This window comes from Theobroma umbraticum, unplaced genomic scaffold (genome assembly GCF_002168275.2).
Source record: "Theobroma umbraticum cultivar Fairchild unplaced genomic scaffold, ASM216827v3 scaffold_30.0, whole genome shotgun sequence".
NCBI lineage: Eukaryota > Viridiplantae > Streptophyta > Magnoliopsida > Malvales > Malvaceae > Theobroma > Theobroma umbraticum.
Window position 1 is genome coordinate 14,727,105 of NW_018397254.1, and position 17,347 is coordinate 14,744,451.

The following is a 17,347-nucleotide window of genomic DNA, read 5'->3' on the forward strand; positions in this document are numbered from 1 at the left end:
TAACTATGCTTTTGTTGAGCAGAAGCTTGGAGGGTGAGGTTGAGGTCATGGTTGAATAGTGGGGACGACTTTGGTATGAAAGGACAAGTCTTACCTCACCCAAATATGCCAAATTTATGTTTGATTCGTCCGACTTTAAGCATTTTGTTTGGGCCCATTCCAACTTATGAGCATTTGAGGATTCGAGGTGCTTATTCCCATAATTACGATAATACCCTTGATGTTGCTACAATTTGCAATGGAAAAAAAAAAAACACAAAAGCATTTTTATCTTATTAGTTTTGAAGCTTCTGAAATCAAGTACTTTATTGTTTTTTGCTAAATGAATCAAGTAAATAAATATAATTGGATGCTTTTCTTATTTATCAATAAATGGTTTTAGGAGAAAGAGAATTGCAAGGGTACATAAATATATATATATATATATATTCTCTAAGGATTTTGGTTCTAATTAGGTACTAATTTATACCTTAAGGATGTGTTTGGATGAAAAATATTCAAATTTTGAAGAATATTGAAATATATATATATATATATAGACCTGTTTAAATGCATCAATTTAAAATGACAGCATTAATATTTGCATTGTTTGGACAAGTATTTTATGGAATTAAATTTTAAATATTGAAATCTGATGAGATAAAACATAATTATAAATTAAATAGGAATTTAGGGCCAGGAAAGGAGAAACATGGTAAAAAAAAATATAAATTATGGGTGTTATTAGATTTGGAAGAAATGTATAAATATAATTGATAATTTAAAAAAAAGTTTTTTTTCATTAGATTTAAAGAAAATGAAAGTTGTGTAACAAAACAAAAGAAAACATATACAATAAATAGCCTCTGATCCCAAATTTCAATAATTTTGATAATTATTTTACCAAATACGGTAATTTTATTTTAAAATTTTGAATTTCTCTCTACAAAAAAAAATATCTTGTTGAAATTCTTTATCCAAATGTACTCTAAAATCCTTTTCAGGAATGAACTAAATGAAATTAATTTTAATTCAAGAAAAGCTTTAATGTAAAAATCAAGAATTTTGATCCTCAAATTTTTTCAACTTTGACTTCATCTTATTTCTAGCTTACCCTTGATTAAAATATAGAAAACACTTACTAAAAAGTCTGGATTTAAGAGGTTTCAAACATATTTTGATAAAAATGTGGTTTTAATAAAATATTTAAAATAATTAAAATTAAAGTTTAAAATGTCTGACCGTAAAGAATTGAACTTAGATATTTTTATTGGATAAAAGGAGTGTGATTTACATTTTAAAATTTTTCTAGGCACCATCACTTCTTTTCCTTTTCAATAGAAATTTGACTTATTTTGAATAAGATAATATAATTAGAGAGAATCGTAATTCTTCAATTTAGATGATCAATTATAGACGTTCACGAAATTTTATACATAAGAATTACACTTGATACGAAATTTTCCTTTAGTTTTTCTAATACAAAATAAGCATTTGGATTTGTAATCATCCTTTGTTGAGGAGTTAAGTTTTACAAAAAAAAATTTGTTGTTGGCTAACCTAAAGATATACATTTTGAAATTTTAGAAACATGTTCTTGATAGCATATATAAATGAACTAATTACGAAATATTAGCATGAAACAAGGGGCATTAACGTAAAGCAACAAAAATAAGTGTCCCAAACCTTTCTTCGCTTATCTATCCCAACCAAAACTGATCTCTCTCTTGTGAACCTCCTGGATCTTTTCAAAATCCCCCAACAAAGTGAGGAAATGGCCGCAGAGGAAGTTCTGAAGCTTTTTGATGTCTATTGGTTTGAGCAACCAATTTTCTCCAAGAAACCAGTTTCAAGATCGCAAGAAACAAGTCAAGATCATAAAGAGCAAGTTGAAGAAAGGGAACTAAAGCTTCCGCGCATATCGACCCTTCACGTCAGGTCTATGAGTGACCTGGCCTTGAACGCCACAATGAGTTTTTCCTCTGGTTCCCTGTCTCCAAATTCAGTGCTTACCACGCCAAGGCTTCAGACTATTCTGTCTGGGAAAGATGTGAATGAAGATGATGCAGATGTTCAGAAGGAAAAGATGAAGGAAGCAGCCGCTAAGCCTATATTGGTTGAAAGAAGAAGCAAAACAAGAACAATGGGTAGCAGTAGGAGCTTGTCAGAACTAGAGTTTGAGGAGCTAAAAGGGTTTATGGATCTTGGTTTTGTGTTCTCGGAGGAAGATAAAGATTCCAGTTTAGTGTCTATAATTCCTGGGTTGCAAAGACTGGGAAAGAAAACTGAAGAAAGTAGAGAAGAAAATATTGGTCAAACTGTGGTTCCAAGGCCCTACCTGTCTGAAGCATGGGAGGTTTGGGATCGAAGGAAGGTAAAGAATCCATTGATGAATTGGAGAATTCCTACAATGGGTAACGAAGTGGACATGAAAGATCATCTCAGGTTTTGGGCTCATACAGTTGCTTCAACTGTTAGATAACAACAAACAATGTTTGAATTTCTTCTCCCTTCTAAGATGTACTTGATCTTCTGTGCCCTTTTGAATTGTTGTCTTAGGTTGGATGCTCGTATTTCCTTTAGGTGCGATTTTGTGGCTCTCTTTGCAAAAATTGTAAGTGTAAATAATTAAACAGAGAAATCAAATCTCACCAGTGTCAGCTTTAGTTCTTAAATACCTGCTAAAACTTTTCCGTTTGATTTGGCAATGTAAGGAAATAGAGGGTCATCCCTCTTGTTTTCCCCTTTTTGGTTGAGTTTTGACCCATTGTCTATCAATAATCGGGCAGCACTCGAGTCTTGAGTTAATTAGGCTTCCCTTCTCAGCAAAGTGTTTCGCAGGAAAGTGGAGTCCAACAAGATTTAGCACTTGTGTTGGACAAAAGTAGACGCTTGGAGCAGGTATGCGCAGAGATAATTATACTTTCTGCACTGTCATGGTACACCAATGAAGGAAGGATCTTTGCCCTGTACAATTTATTTAAGTATAATATTATAATAAAATTTTGAATTATTTCTTAAAATATAAATATTTTTTTTAAAATTATTTAATAAGTTTATATATTTTGATTCTAAGTTAAATAGATTGTTATAATTAACAGTTGATTAATTATTATTTATCGTTTTATATTCACATGACTATGATGTGGTCTATATGGATATAGTCATATCAATATGCTATGTTATTATTTATTATGATATGTCAGCATGTTACGTCAATGTCATATGATTTAAAATGATAAGTAATATTTTAACTAATTACAATTAATTCATCATTGGTTATAATGGTTGAACGTAACAGAATAACAACAAAAATTGTTATATGGTCACTTTAGTATATCATGTCATCATTCATTATACCATATTAATGTATGATGTCAATACGACATGGTATAAAATAATAAATAATATTTTGATTAAAAATAATTAAATAATCATTAATTATAAAAATTTATTAAAATTAAAATAAAAATATAAAAGATTGATTAAATGTATTAAAAGAAAAAAAATTTATTTAAAATTTTCAAAATAGTTTAAAGTCTTTTTTTTTGGCCTCATGTCATTTATTTATTTATAACTATATGAAACTAGAACGCAAGACATGCCTGCTTAAATTTGGCTCAACCAACGCTTGGTAGGTGACGTTTTTTGTTTCTTTTATTTTTCAACACTAAGGGTATTTTCTAAATTTTCTCCTATTTTATTTTGATTTTTTTCACATTAAAGAAACAAAGACACGAGAATGAAAGAGAGAGCTAGATGAGAGAATAAGGGATTAGGTGAAGGAAAAAATAAATAAAAAATGGGCAATTAAGAAGTTAAAGCGAAGCACGTACAAATTTTGTAAAGGTTGAAAAGAGAACAGAAAAAATTATAAAATGATTCATAATCTTATTTTTCTTATTTCTCCTTTATTATTTGTTTCCTCTCTCCTTAATTATTTCTTTTTTCTTTTTAATTATCTAAAATTCTTATGGTTTGGAATAAATTGATAAGAAAAAATAAATCAAAGATTTTTTTTTTTTTTTAGTTTTTGTTTTGAAATATCATACTTTTGCCTATTGCAACGTGCGGGCCCTTTGCTAGTCTAAATAATCTTTCTCCTTAAAATGCGTGTACTCACGACAATAAGAAAAAGTTTGATTTTCAACACCGGTGAATAAGTATTTTTGAGATGAGATCAAACTTAGTAGATAATTAAAAATTTATAAAATTTTATTATTATTATTATATAAATTTTAAAATAAATCTTTTATAAAACTCTCTCAATTACCATTATAACAAAAACAATGTTCTTTCCAGTCATTTACCTGGCATAATTGAGAAAGAAGAAAGATATGAATAACAAAATCTCCAAAACTCCGATAAATAAATCTGAAAAAAATATTTAAAAAATAAACTATTCAAAAATTAATATAAGAATGTTCTTATAAATTCAACTTAATTTACATATCATTATAATAGAATGTATAAATACTCATTAACTAGTTCTATACAATTAAGTGAATATGTACCATCTAATGATATGTATATTCGAATGTATTAATAAATCATTTTATATTAGAATGTATACATTTTTTTAATTGGATAAAATTAGTGACCAAGTAGTATTTGTATATCCTAATGTAATCTTATGTACATTTCAATGTATTGGTATGTAAATTGTATTAGAATATGTACTTTTTTTTATTGGATAAAATTAGTTAATAAGTACTTGTGCATCCTAATCTTGTACTGAGGTTTGAGTAAATATATTGTGCATTAAAATATGTACTTTTACTTAATTGTATAGGGAGCGATTTCCTTCTTAATTAAATATTAATTTTGAAAAGTTGTTTTTCCATCTTAGTAATTATTTTTCCCAATGACGTAAATGATAATTATTTTCATTCCTTTGTCCCAAATTGTAATTTTTCCTATAATAACAGTCTCGTTAACCGCTTTTAAATTCGGTGCAATAAAATAAAAATAAATTAATGTTATTAGAAAAAGTTATTGAAATGTGTAACGGTAATATTTTTAGTGTAAATGACCAATTAATTGGAATTACCTAAAATAACTTTCAAAAAATAGGTACAAGTAAATTATAAAGTAAAATACATATCATTTGATTATTATGTCTAAGATAGATGAAAAAATTTTGTAGACGTTTCAATTACCATAAGATAATGTATATATTATTATGATACTATGCATAATATATATATATATATATATATATATATTCTTATAATAAGATGTGCATAACAATTAGTTATAATGTACATAATAATTTCATAGATTTAATTTTAAAATTAATATTTGATACACTGACAGTATATAAGTTAGCTTACCAAACGTTGTCACCTCATTAATTAGGTAAAATTAAAAATTTTAAGTACTTAAACATTAAAAAGTTTCTAATAATTAATTAACTGAAAAACAAAAAAAAAATTCTCTCTAACTCCCTCACAATGTTCTTTGATTGTTCTCTTCTTTGTTATCCTTACTAGATTATCTTCTTCTCCCCTTCTTCTTCTTTTAGCATTAAAATTAAATTTACAAAATTGTTCAACGTCAAGAGATTTCGAGATAATTTTTACGTTTTTATATGATTTTTACATTTGATTTAGGGTTATAATGTGATAATCAATTGTTTTTTTTATTCTAACTTGATTATCTTCTTCTCCATTCTTCTTCTAGCATTAAAACTAAGTTTGCATAATTGTTCAAAGAGACTTCAAGATAATTTTTACATTTGTTAGTGATTTTTACAATTGATTTAGGGTTATAATGTGATAATCAATTTTTTTTTCAAATAAATACATTAAGGTTTTAATTTTAATTTGATTTAGGGCTATAATGTGGTAACCAATAAAAATGGTAAAAGTAATTTACTAAGATCAATTTAATATCCAATTAAAATTCTAACAGAAGTTATGAAAAAAAATTTCTACAATTTTTTCAACAGTAATACTATCCCATAGTCACAATGTAAGGAAAGATTCCTTATCACAATTGGTGGCTAAATCAGCCAAATTGTCCACCCCATCTGATAGTAGTCTTTTGTTCTCTCTCTTTTTCTCAACAAAAAGAAAATCTTCACATCAAATTTTTTACTCTTTCTCTCTCTTAGGGTCTTAGCAACACACTTTCTTAAGAATTCAATAAGATTTTAGTTTGGATAAGTAGGAAAGAACTAAAAAAAAAAAAAGTCACAGAGGTTTGGGAAAAAGTGAAGTATTTTAATTTGTAATTTTAATAGAAGGAGAAGGGGTGAAGAAGATGGAGTTAGAGAGAGAGATAAAAAATGCAAAAAAATAAAATAACATTATGGGGGAGTTGGAGAGAGAAAAAAAATGATATTTTTTTATTTAATTAATTATTAACAACTTTTTAATATTTAAGTTTAAGTTCTTAAAAATTTTTAATTTTACTTCATTAATGAGGTGGTAACATTTGGTGAGCTGACAATGTATAGCTTCGATACGCTGTCGATGCATTAAATATAAATATTTAATTTTATAATATAAATGTGTATTTTTTGTGGATGTTTTAATTATTATAAGCTATTGTACATATTATTCTAATAAAATGCATGTAGTACTTCAATGGAAAGTATAAGTGATTTAGCTATAATGTACAATATATATTATATACTATCCTACATGTATAATCATCATAATTTCAAGATGACCATGCAATTAAAGAATAGTTTCAACCTCAATTTAGGTTTTTTGAGACAAATCGACTTAAATTGGACTTGTAACTCTATACAATTAAGTAAATGTTCAATTTAAATTTTGATTTTTTTTTCGTATGTTAAAAACAAGAGCAAGTAAGTATATTTTCGTCTTCATGATAAATGTCTATGACATTGGAAGTATATAAATTATACATATTACACCAATCGGAAGTAATTTTAGTTAAAACCACCGGCCATTCATTTGCTTGCATGGCATACACCCAAGCGTAATTTGCCCTAGCCTTTTTGGTTCTTTTGACTTGAGTAAGATAACTTTGCATCATTAAAGATGAAGCCTCAATTTGATTAACAGTCTTAGCCCAATTTCTTACACTGTGAAGCAGATCTTTGAATCTGGGTACTTTGGATTTTTAGCAAAATTTGGGTACATGGACAAACAGTCTTGAGTGATGTTGCTTAAGTCTAAAACTCCAATTTTGACCCCAGAACTTGAAATGGTCTGAGTAGAGCTGTTTTCTCTCTCTCTCTCTCTCTCTCTCCTTTAAATTCTTCAAGGGTAGGATTTGTATAGAATGGCTCATAGTTCTGAGCAAAGGTTTTGGTGTCAGGGTGTTTTAAGGTTTGGTTTTGCTTTTGTTTGTGTGTGTCTGGTTGGTTACATTGTTGGTCCAACTCTGTTCTGGCGTTTGAAGGAGAAGTCAACAGCTCAGGCATCATGTCCTTCTTGTGTTTGCGAGTGCTCTTTGGAGACAGACTTTCTCTTACTACCAGGTTAGTTAGTCTGATTTTTGCCTTTCACTAACTGTTTGAAAGCTGAAACCTTTCAAGAAATGGCGGTCTTTAATTTTCATGTTGAAGCGTTTTCCTTTTCTGGGTATAATATACGTGTAATCATTGAAACGTTTATAATTAGTATGAGTTGCTATTTTGGCTGAGAGTTATCATGCTCTAAGTTTGTGTTCTTTTCCATTCTTGTATCTACCCGAAAGGTTTGTCATTACATCTGGAAAATGCTATTCTACTTTTCTAAAAGATTGATGTTGGCAGAATGATGGATTTGTTGCCATGAAATGTACTAGTGACCTGTTGCCTGTTGAATTGGCATTGAGTATAAGCAGTCAGTTACTAAGTTTTTATGGCTTGTTAGACTGTAAATAACAATCAATCTGGTTTGTTAGATGCTGGCTTATTTTCTAGTTAGGCAGCATTCCGAGGCTAAGCTTGGAATGATAAATTGAAGCACAGATCAAGATTGATAGTCATTAGTAACAGCAAGCTATTGGGACTCTGCTCAAAGACTTGCACTGCTAAGTCATGTCATTGGGAGTCCTTGAAACTCAAAAATCCTCTTGATGAACCCAATCAACATCAAAACTATCAAACATGGTTCTTTGTGTGTTTAATGTCCTGAAGTTGGGTGTACTTAGATTCTTTCTATATTTGGTTTTAAATACATATGTTTAGAAATTCTGCAATTCCAAATAGTTTCATAGACGAGGAACAGAAAGTATCATTCTGGGTGGATTGCCCTGTTTCTTGTAGTTAAATGGCTAGGGTAATTGCAGCTACTGTATTTCGTTAGATCTTGGAGTGTTGGTTATCAAATTTGCAATTGGAGCTAGTCATGGCTTTCCCTTGAAATGATATTTCTGAGGACAAATTTGAATAAGCTCATAGGTATATGATTTAAACTTGTGTTAGATCTTTGAGTGAGAAATTAGACTGCTGTATTGCATTTTAGGGCATGTTCTCGTTAAGGGGGGAAAAAAGAGGACTTATACAAAATCAGGGAAGTAGAGAAACATTTAACTCACACACAGTTGAGGGACACTATCAATGGTGTGCATCTGTGATCCTATAGGTGTTGTTTCCATCTTTTTTTTCCTGAGGTTTCATTCTGTTAATTGTGTGTTTTCATGATTATTGCAGGATTAGTCAACAGCACATACTCAGGTCAGTTCATCTGCCTCTGCTTTAGTTTTCTAGGTGCTATAATTCCTTGCTGCATGGGGGCTGGGTTTAGTAGATTTGATAATTGAGACCACTGAAGTTGAAGAAAATTTCACCCTGAGCTCCTGCTAGAACCTTTTGTTGTTCCCATTAGACAGGACAGGTTAAACTGAAGTTTATCATAGAACCTCAAAACCAATCTTTACTTAAAATAGCTGTTCATCTAAACCACATACTCAACTTTTGTTTGACCTCAATTTCATAGCAAAAGAGAGTCAAGTCACTGCCTCATTGGAAGCATTAGCAGTTGGGGATTGATACATCGGAGTTAAATTCCTTTTATTCTAGTCTCTCTGTCTGTTCAAATGATTTTCTTTATTATGCAGATTGTGGTAAAAATGATCCAGATGTAAATGAAGAACTAGAGAAGGATATTGTTGCTTTACTGTCTGAGGAGATTAATTTACAGAAGATAGTAAGCAATGATACCCTGAAGCACACCTGGGCACTAACAATTGACACCAAAAGAGCCTCCTCACATTACCAGAAAGAAGCAGAAAAATGCAATGCAGGAGTGGGGACTTGTGAGGAATCCAGGGAAAAGGCTGAAGCAGAACTAAGAGAGGAGCGTAAGCTTACAGCCTTGTGGCAGAAAAGAGCCCATGAACTTGGGTGGAAAGATAGCAAAAGGGTAGATACATGAGTGTGGATATATATTCTTTTGAGTTAGGCTTTTAATTAGAAATGTTTCCTCTTGTGCTTGTAAAAAAAGTAGAATTATGGCTTTTCCAATAGCCATATGATTTTAGAACTGTTTGAATATTTAAGCAAACTAGAGCAATGGAAACAATTTGGATGTTTTCCAGACTGTACTGAACTCATTATATTCTTGAGCATCTTTTATGGGGAACAACGGGGAAAAGAATAAATACTATGATTATTACTCGTGCTAGGATAATTTGTTGGGAAAATTGATGCAAAAATGTTACGATATGCACGTTGAAATCCTATTATGTGATCTATTAGGTTCTTAACATGTTGGTAAAGTCCCATTCCTTTGGTTAGCCTGCACCCCTTGACTAATCCACTGTATGGTGCCATAGTTTGTTGGCTAGATGGTGCATTTTCTTGTCTCAACATTGAAAATGTTCCCTGAGGGATTGCACTTAAATTTCCTATTTAACTTTCAACCAAATTAAACTATGTTACACTTTGTACACCTCGACTCTGACTTGAACTTGGTTCAGTTACTTGGATTGACTATTTGTTGCGCTCCTAATTTAAGGACTCCCTTTCTTTGTTGGCTCGTTTCCTAGCGTAAGCGTTCAGTTAACTCCTCCTAGTTGATTAATGCCATAGTTTGCAATTGAGTTTTTTGGTTGACTCAATTGAGGGGACATTGAGATAGTATTTGAGAACTACGTTACATGGTTACTCATGGCATCAATCAAAACACAGTTATGGGTCTCAAAGGCATCCTCAAGAGAAGAATGAATGGAAGTGTGCACTAGATTTATACTAATTTCTGTTGAATTGTGGCTGGCATGTCCTGGTTTTTGTTGCTTCCTGAAGAGGGTCATTCCCTATTGTTTTGTTTTGTGTTTTTCTTTCTTTTTTGTGTATATAGGTAGATGAGCATTGCTTTTGTAGCACAGCTCAAGCTTTTTTGGAGCGGCAATGTGATCTGTGATTGTACAAGTTCTTCTTTGCACAAGCCAGATGTTTATATGTCAATAGAAGTCTTGGTGTAGAGACTTCTGCCAATAAAATTGTTATTTCTTTTGTTAAAAAAAAATGCTTAAGTTGACCTTCTCCTACTTGTCTCGATGAATCAATTTTACCAATTGGTTACGGAGCATTACTCTGCCACAGTTTCCCAAACCATCCCATTTGGTGTGTCCAATTTATTGGGTAGAATTTCGGGAACAGATTATATTAAGTTTCCATATTGAAAAGCTTTAATCTTTTATTACATAAATTAAAAAAAGAAAAGAAAAGAAAAGCTCTAATCTACATCTTGATTTAGCCGTACTACAGAGACGTGAGAACTCGGGGCCATAGATTGACTACATAGTCTTGTTGGTCTGTGAGAGACATGAGTTATAGAGAAAATATTAAAAATTACTAATAATGTAATCAAATAAGATGTTTTCTGATGACTAAAAACTAGCTGTAAGATGACCTGTTTTTCCATATTGCCAGCGACAGGGAAAGAAAACGAAATCCGTGGATTTTATTGGTGTAACGACTTGCAAAAGCACTTCAAGTTGTTTCTAGAGATGAGGACCATTGATTGATTTGCCAAACTGAGTCAAGTGTGTCAGTTACATAAATCAACAATAAATATTCGCATGTAGACGGTAATCAAGAAGTTTGTTCATCAAGTCAGATATATGCTATCTAAGACCGCAAATCCAGCTGCAACCCCACCTTCATTTGATGATGCTATCTTGGTCCGCATCAAGTAACCACATTGGTCATTCATGATAACCTTCTCCTTGTTCCTGCAAGCGAAAGCTCGTCTCGTGACTATCCATCGCATCCCAAAATGAGAAATGTGAGAATAAAAGGGTAAAGCTTTAGCATGATTTTAATACCAATTTTCAGAATTATTTCAACCTTTTCTTTCCCCTTGATTCCCATTGATCATGTGATGAAGAAAATTTAATAGTATTATATGAAATTGACCAAAGTCACGATGAGGCAAAAACACCAAGATGTACCTTAAATAAGCACTGTATATACCAAGCTCTGATATAGCATGTTCTTTATGACAAATGCCATCACGCATCAAAATTGTGGGAGAAACAGTCGGGAAAATCCTCTGCATAAGTATATAAGCAGCATCTTCTTCAGACCCTTCCTTTTGTAATCGCAGAAGGGTTTCCTTCACATCATTACCATAGATATTGTTTCCTGAAGTGGAATCAAAAACTCAATTCTCAACTTAAAAAATATAACCAAGAACAATAATGATAGACTAAAGTCTTAAGATATAGAACCTCCTCCTTCTCTTTGGGGCTTCATGACAAATAGCTCAGGTTTATCTATTGCTTTTCTGATGATGTCCAAGTCATCCAAACTCCACAATCCGGCAAAACATTTCTGCAGTTTGACAATATCCTCTTTGTTCTCAAGGAACCTGCTTGCATGGAGAAAGAGAAGGGAAAATTCAAGGAAGACATACAACTTGGAGTAATGATAGTTGTTCTCTAAAAATTTAGACTAGTATACTTGCAATTCCAATAAATCAACATGCTCTATAATAGTTCAATATCCTAGTTCCGTAATATTTGGTATGCCATTTCTGAGGTTGAATAAGTAGTAAATTCTTAGAAGTTTTGAAATTTTCATGTAAAAGGAAAAAAAAAAATTCCTTTGACAATTAAAGACATCTTCTAGCCATTGGCGGTAAACTATTATTCACACAAAAATATAGAATTAATTACCTCTCAAGTATATTAGGTTTTGCAAGTTCTTGTTGGATCTTCTTACTTCCTGCCAAATGATATGATATTGATGGGCACTTGATAGCTGAGGACTGCTCCATTAGCAACCTAGATCTCCACTCCTAGAAATTGAAAATGTAACATAGACACATCAGAAGCACAAACGGTAGAAATCAGTCTAATGTTGTAGTAATTAGCAAGGATGAGTACCTGATAATAAAGAATATATTAGAAGTAACTCTAAAAATGACATGAAGAATAAAGTAAAACAGAAGTAGCCACCGAAATCATATTTTTAACACCAATTTTTCGAGAATAACATGAAGAGTAGCTGTCAAAATCATATCTCTGAAAAGTAGCACAAAAATAAAGCTAAATTGCTTACAGATTCTGAAGGATAATCAGTCGGTGCATACCCTGCTCTAAAATAGACGACTGCAATTGCTTGGCCATCTCTGCAGTGACATATTTCAGACATTAAAACTAGAAGCTTGGCATGGTAGTGCCACAATCTAGAGTAGAAAAATCAATTTTGTGCAGTATGGAGTTACTTACACAAGAAGTGTGCCATCTGGTAAAAGCTGGCCTTCTCTATCAATTTCAGCCAATGTTTTCCTAACGGTTCTCACATTATGTGTGTTATGAAGCTAAGGAATACAATGCCAGGCGAGCTCTGGATCCAAGCTTTCTAACTTCAAATACATTTAAATACTTTTACTTTACTAAAAGCAGATTTCATACCATTTTTCTTCAAGCAATAGGTATAAAAGTTAAAAAGGATATCTTTCCTTCAACATTGTACATAGCCAATGCTGGTCATACATATTGCGTTCTTCAGTTTGAACAACAACCAAAACTACAGCCCTGTACCCAAGAAAGAAATTATAACACCCTTAAATGACTTCAAATATTGCAAGAGGGCATATCCTTTCAAAGTTAACCTGGGGTTATTATACTCAGTCCAAGCTTTAGCCAATGCCTCAGAAAACTGACCAACTGCAGTGTTGCTAGGAATCTTTTTAGAATCTAATCCAAGGTCTTCTCCATACTCATTAAGTAGGGTCCTGCAAAATGACTAGCTCTGGTTAAGAAACTTTTTGAAAATTCTGTTTGCTGAACAGTCCATCAGAATTCAAAAAACTATCCAAGCTTTCTGTAGAAGTGGACCCTACATAATGTATCACCTATTCCTTCATGCTGTATTTATAATATTAGCGGCATTAAGCAGATCCAACATTGCAAAAGAATAAAAAGTGTTGTGCTTACAGCGGTTATTTCAACTCTTTTTCATTTTGAACTAGCAATAAAATATAGGCTGATTAAAATTTCTTTAGTAGTTCATCAGAACTGAAGTAAATATCCTAACAAAGAACCTTGAGAATAAGATATCGTATCTCTATGCTTCGCAGCTTCTTTCCACATGTTCAAAAGAACACTGCAGTCACCTTATTGCTAAAAATTAAACCCAATGCCAAAGTGACAAGAACAAACACAAACAATTTGAAGGATTTTTTCAATAAGCTTTATTCAACATTCAAATTCCAACATGGCAATTTTCAAATTTACAGAATTAAGAATAATTTTATGCTGAAGATACTAAGTCAAAATGCTTATTTACACAACCTGTGAAGCTCGGTGACAAGACAACCAAGACCAGGAAATGAAGATGAAATTGTGTTCAACTCTATTTGGAGGAATAACTTAGTTTCCTCATCAAGCATGTAATCTGATCGATGTAAACCCAAGCGTATTTCCTGTTCCAAAAACGGCATATGATTAGATTCTTTCATTTAATGAAAACCCTAATCTGATCAAGGTAAACTCAAGCGTATTTCCCATTCCAAAAACTGCATATCATTAGATGCTTTCATGCGATGAAAACAAGGGTTTTTTTTTTCATGTTTAGAGCAAATGATTGTCAAATACACCAAAACAATTGAATAGGTTAACTAATTATGGGCCTTATAATACTTGTTTCCTCTAATAGGAAACATATGGACACCAAATCTTCAACAGCATTCTGAAGAACACTTTCATACACTTGGGAAAGACTGATAAATGATCTAGTAGATCTTTCTCTTCTTTTTAATGATGAATGGAACTTAATTGACAGGTATCCAAAAATGGACAATAAACATTAGTTAACAAAGTGACAAAGAGCATGAAAAACAAAAGGTAGGAGGACAGAGAATCTAGAAGTACATCTCAATATTAAAACACTCCACTTCCTTAAAAAAGTAAATCCTCTCAATATTATTAAAGACCAAATATTTGTAATCAATACCCACTTACCTCTTTCTTGTTCATTTCTAACATCTTGGAATGAATATCTAAAAGTCTAGAGGTAAAAGCATCTACTTTTTTTGTCCTGAAATGTGAAGGATTCACAATGTCAGTTTACCGCAAATGGTATTCTCATAGGATAAATTGGAACATGTTTAATATGTCCAAGCCAAATGGTTCAGACAATGGCATATCACTTGCAATTATTAGAACAAAATACATACACAACCGCGTAATCATTGGTGGAAAGAGTACCTTGATAGTGAGTCTTGCAGAAACTTTCCATCTAGACTTATACGATCGATTAATTCGTTGAAAATTGGAGCTAGTTCACATGCTTGCTTCCAATGAGATTTTGGAAACGACATGGGCAACAAAGCAATTGGAGCATGGACCATGCCCACACCAGGTACTTGACCAGATCTCTGTAAGTAGATAGACCCGCATCAAATTCAAGCTCAAAAATTAACATAGGTCACAAATTTACATTGAGGGCTAATTTCATAACTTACTTTCTACACCAGACTAAAAATTGACATTAAGGGATGGTAACAAAATTGCAAACAAAATTCAATGAATAAAGTCTTAGCAGAGTACATGGAATCAAGTATGAACTAACAAATATTACAGCACAAAGATGATTCCGCTATGATCATGTTTGGTATATTTAACAGTTGAAGAGCAAACGGTTTCCGAAAACCAAAAAGCGAACAATTTATGCAATGTAAGTTCAAATTTCGGCTTCTCTTTCGCCGAACACAAGCATCAGAAAATGCTAACATCAGAAGTAAATTGTTTTAATCCAATTCCTTCTATAGTTTTTCCAGTTTACCATAAAAATATTAACATAAATGGATGCTACATCTCATTGGGAAAATAAATAAATAATTTTTTTCTGAAAAAGTTGAAAAAATAAATAAATAAACTTTACTGAAAAACCTGAAAATTTCTATCCCCGACAACAAGACCGTGAAGAGAACTCCAAACAAGGGCATCAAATTCCATCTTCCGAATCAACCTTTCATCAATATCATGAAAATCAAGAATGGATTTGTTTGCCACATCAATCCCCTTTTCGGTATCCATCTCCCCTGCTACAGTCCCGCACTTCAAACTTTCGAATTTTAGACTAAAATCAACAAAAAGTGAGACCCTTTTTGTGGGAAAGACAGACCTTCTGCAGTGGGTATTGACAAAGCAGCTTGTTTTTGGTTTTGGTTTTGCTGTAAAAGCAGCGATAGAAATTGGGTCGAGAGAAAGTGAAACGGAGGAATGGCCAACGCCCATTTGGACACTTCTCTTGGTGACATTACACTGTCTTATATAAGGTGAGCGCGGTCAATAATATAATTTAAAAATAATAATAATAAACTGTTATTCAGGTCACAGGTAAACTGCATGATTAATTTTTAATTGTATTTTATGTTAATTTTTATGTTTATTCATTTTTTATATTAAAATATTATTTTTATATTAAAATATTATATCTAACTAATTTAATTAAGTTAAACTCATTATTATCAAATATTTAAATATTATATTATAATTTAAAGATACAAAATAAAATAACATTTAAACTTATAATTATAATTATATAATTACAAAAAATATTAACATTTAAAGTTAATATATAAAAAATGAGAATTTATGTTAAGATTTTTAGGATTAATTTTCACTAAGTATTTTTATTGTTATTATAGTACCTTAATATTTGTAAATGATTAATTTTTACTAAAAGTATGTTTACTTTGTTTAAGTTGATTTGTTATAATAACTTTCACACATTTATCTTAATATTTTAATAATTCTTATTTTAACTTCATAATTTTTTACATTTATTCTTATAAATTTAGGTCAAGATTTTTAAATAGTTAATTTTCATTATAAATATTTTTTTTATTTTTTAAAATTATTTTTATCTTTATTATTATACATTTAAAAATTAAAATTTGTAAAAAGTTAAATATTTTTTACTCGAGAATATAAATGTCAATGATTAATTTTCACTAAAAGTACATTTATTCTATCTAAATTGATTTGTTATGATAACTCTTCAATCTTTACATCAATATTTTAACAATACTTATTTTAACTTTATAATTTTTTATTTTCATTTTTATAAATTTACATTAAGATTTTTAAATGACTAATGTTTACTACAAGTGTTTTTATTTTTCTTCTTATACATTTATAAATGGTTAAGTATTTTTTACTCAAGAACATAACTGTAAATAATTAATTTTCACTAATATATATATATTCTATCTAAATTGACTTATTAGGATAACTATTTCACATTTATGTTAATATTTTAAAAATACATATTTCAACTTTATGATTTTTTTACATTGTTTCTTATAAATTTACCTTAATATTTTTATATTTAAATATTATATTATGCAAGAACGAAACTAGTCAACTTTAGTTAAAGGAGTCAAAGACAAAAAGGATTAAGAGTTAAAAATTTTTAAGAAGACTACTAAGCAAAAAATATATACCTTAAGAAAGACAAAAAAATATATAATATAAACAAGATTTTAAAAATTTTGAGGGACTATGCAAGGCTTCGCCGTTGATATTATGCCATTCTTGTTTATATAACAAAAATGGAGAGAATACTTTCAAGAAATTTGTCAGAGTTTTATTGCTTTAAAAAATGATGTTTTTGAACTCAAAAATATCTTTTCAACCTTGGCAAAAGATGTAAACTCGTATACTTAAAGAGAATTTTAATTTAAGATTTGTAAATTTATTCACTAGTTTTGTCATATTAAAAAGAGAGAGATTGTTGGTTTTATAATTGATCTTGTTTTGAAATGATTAAAACAAATTATTAAAATTGCAAAATCAAGACCTTGATGTGCCTAAAAAACCTCTTGGATGATAAAATGAAAATGATTTAATGTTTGAGCAAAGTAAAAGCTCAAAATGGCTCAAAAACAAGTACTTTAGCTTAAGTATTGAGACCTTCTCTTGAAGTCTTAATACTTTGCCAATAGAA

At 30.6% G+C, this 17,347-nt stretch overlaps 3 protein-coding genes across 3 annotated transcripts; 2 read left to right on the forward strand and 1 right to left on the reverse strand.

Annotated features, from left to right (window-relative positions):
• The first annotated feature begins 1,529 nt into the window (after window positions 1-1,529).
• Window positions 1,530-2,940, forward strand: LOC110410822 (DUF1685 family protein). The gene has a single exon (XM_021420706.2). It carries the CDS (start codon window positions 1,754-1,756, stop codon window positions 2,459-2,461), a length of 708 nt encoding a protein of 235 aa, XP_021276381.1. The 5' UTR covers window positions 1,530-1,753; the 3' UTR covers window positions 2,462-2,940.
• A 4,018-nt stretch (window positions 2,941-6,958) lies between these two features.
• On the forward strand, window positions 6,959-9,552 carry LOC110419950 (uncharacterized). The gene is made up of 3 exons (XM_021433089.2): window positions 6,959-7,435; window positions 8,594-8,617; window positions 9,001-9,552. Exons 1-3 carry the CDS (start codon window positions 7,237-7,239, stop codon window positions 9,315-9,317), a joined length of 540 nt encoding a protein of 179 aa, XP_021288764.1. The 5' UTR covers window positions 6,959-7,236; the 3' UTR covers window positions 9,318-9,552.
• A 1,271-nt stretch (window positions 9,553-10,823) lies between these two features.
• On the reverse strand, window positions 10,824-15,633 carry GSH2 (glutathione synthetase 2). Its single transcript, XM_089782440.1, has 12 exons — window positions 15,286-15,633; window positions 14,602-14,771; window positions 14,356-14,431; window positions 13,687-13,817; window positions 13,005-13,127; window positions 12,846-12,927; window positions 12,619-12,698; window positions 12,449-12,518; window positions 12,064-12,185; window positions 11,617-11,756; window positions 11,338-11,530; window positions 10,824-11,118 (listed from the first exon to the last, which is right to left on the reverse strand). The coding sequence occupies exons 1-12, from the start codon at window positions 15,631-15,633 to the stop codon at window positions 10,995-10,997; spliced, it is 1,659 nt and encodes a 552-aa protein (XP_089638566.1). The 3' UTR covers window positions 10,824-10,994.
• Window positions 15,634-17,347: the final 1,714 nt, after the last annotated feature.

What these genes read in the sequence shown, in the direction of transcription:
- LOC110410822 (XM_021420706.2), top strand. Translation starts at nt 1,754, where the DNA reads ATGGCCGCAGAGGAAGTTCTGAAGCTTTTTGATGTCTATTGGTTTGAG.
- LOC110419950 (XM_021433089.2), top strand. Translation starts at nt 7,237, where the DNA reads ATGGCTCATAGTTCTGAGCAAAGGTTTTGGTGTCAGGGTGTTTTAAGG. An exon ending in AGACTTTCTCTTACTACCAG is followed by an intron (nt 7,436 to 8,593) that starts GTTAGTTAGTCT and finishes TGATTATTGCAG; the next exon opens with GATTAGTCAACAGCACATAC. An exon ending in AGTCAACAGCACATACTCAG is followed by an intron (nt 8,618 to 9,000) that starts GTCAGTTCATCT and finishes TTTATTATGCAG; the next exon opens with ATTGTGGTAAAAATGATCCA.
- GSH2 (XM_089782440.1), bottom strand. Translation starts at nt 15,633, where the DNA reads ATGGGCGTTGGCCATTCCTCCGTTTCACTTTCTCTCGACCCAATTTCT. An exon ending in CCAGATGGCACACTTCTTGT is followed by an intron (nt 12,519 to 12,618) that starts GTAAGTAACTCC and finishes ATGTCACTGCAG; the next exon opens with AGATGGCCAAGCAATTGCAG. An exon ending in CTGATTATCCTTCAGAATCT is followed by an intron (nt 12,186 to 12,448) that starts GTAAGCAATTTA and finishes TTCAATTTCTAG; the next exon opens with GAGTGGAGATCTAGGTTGCT.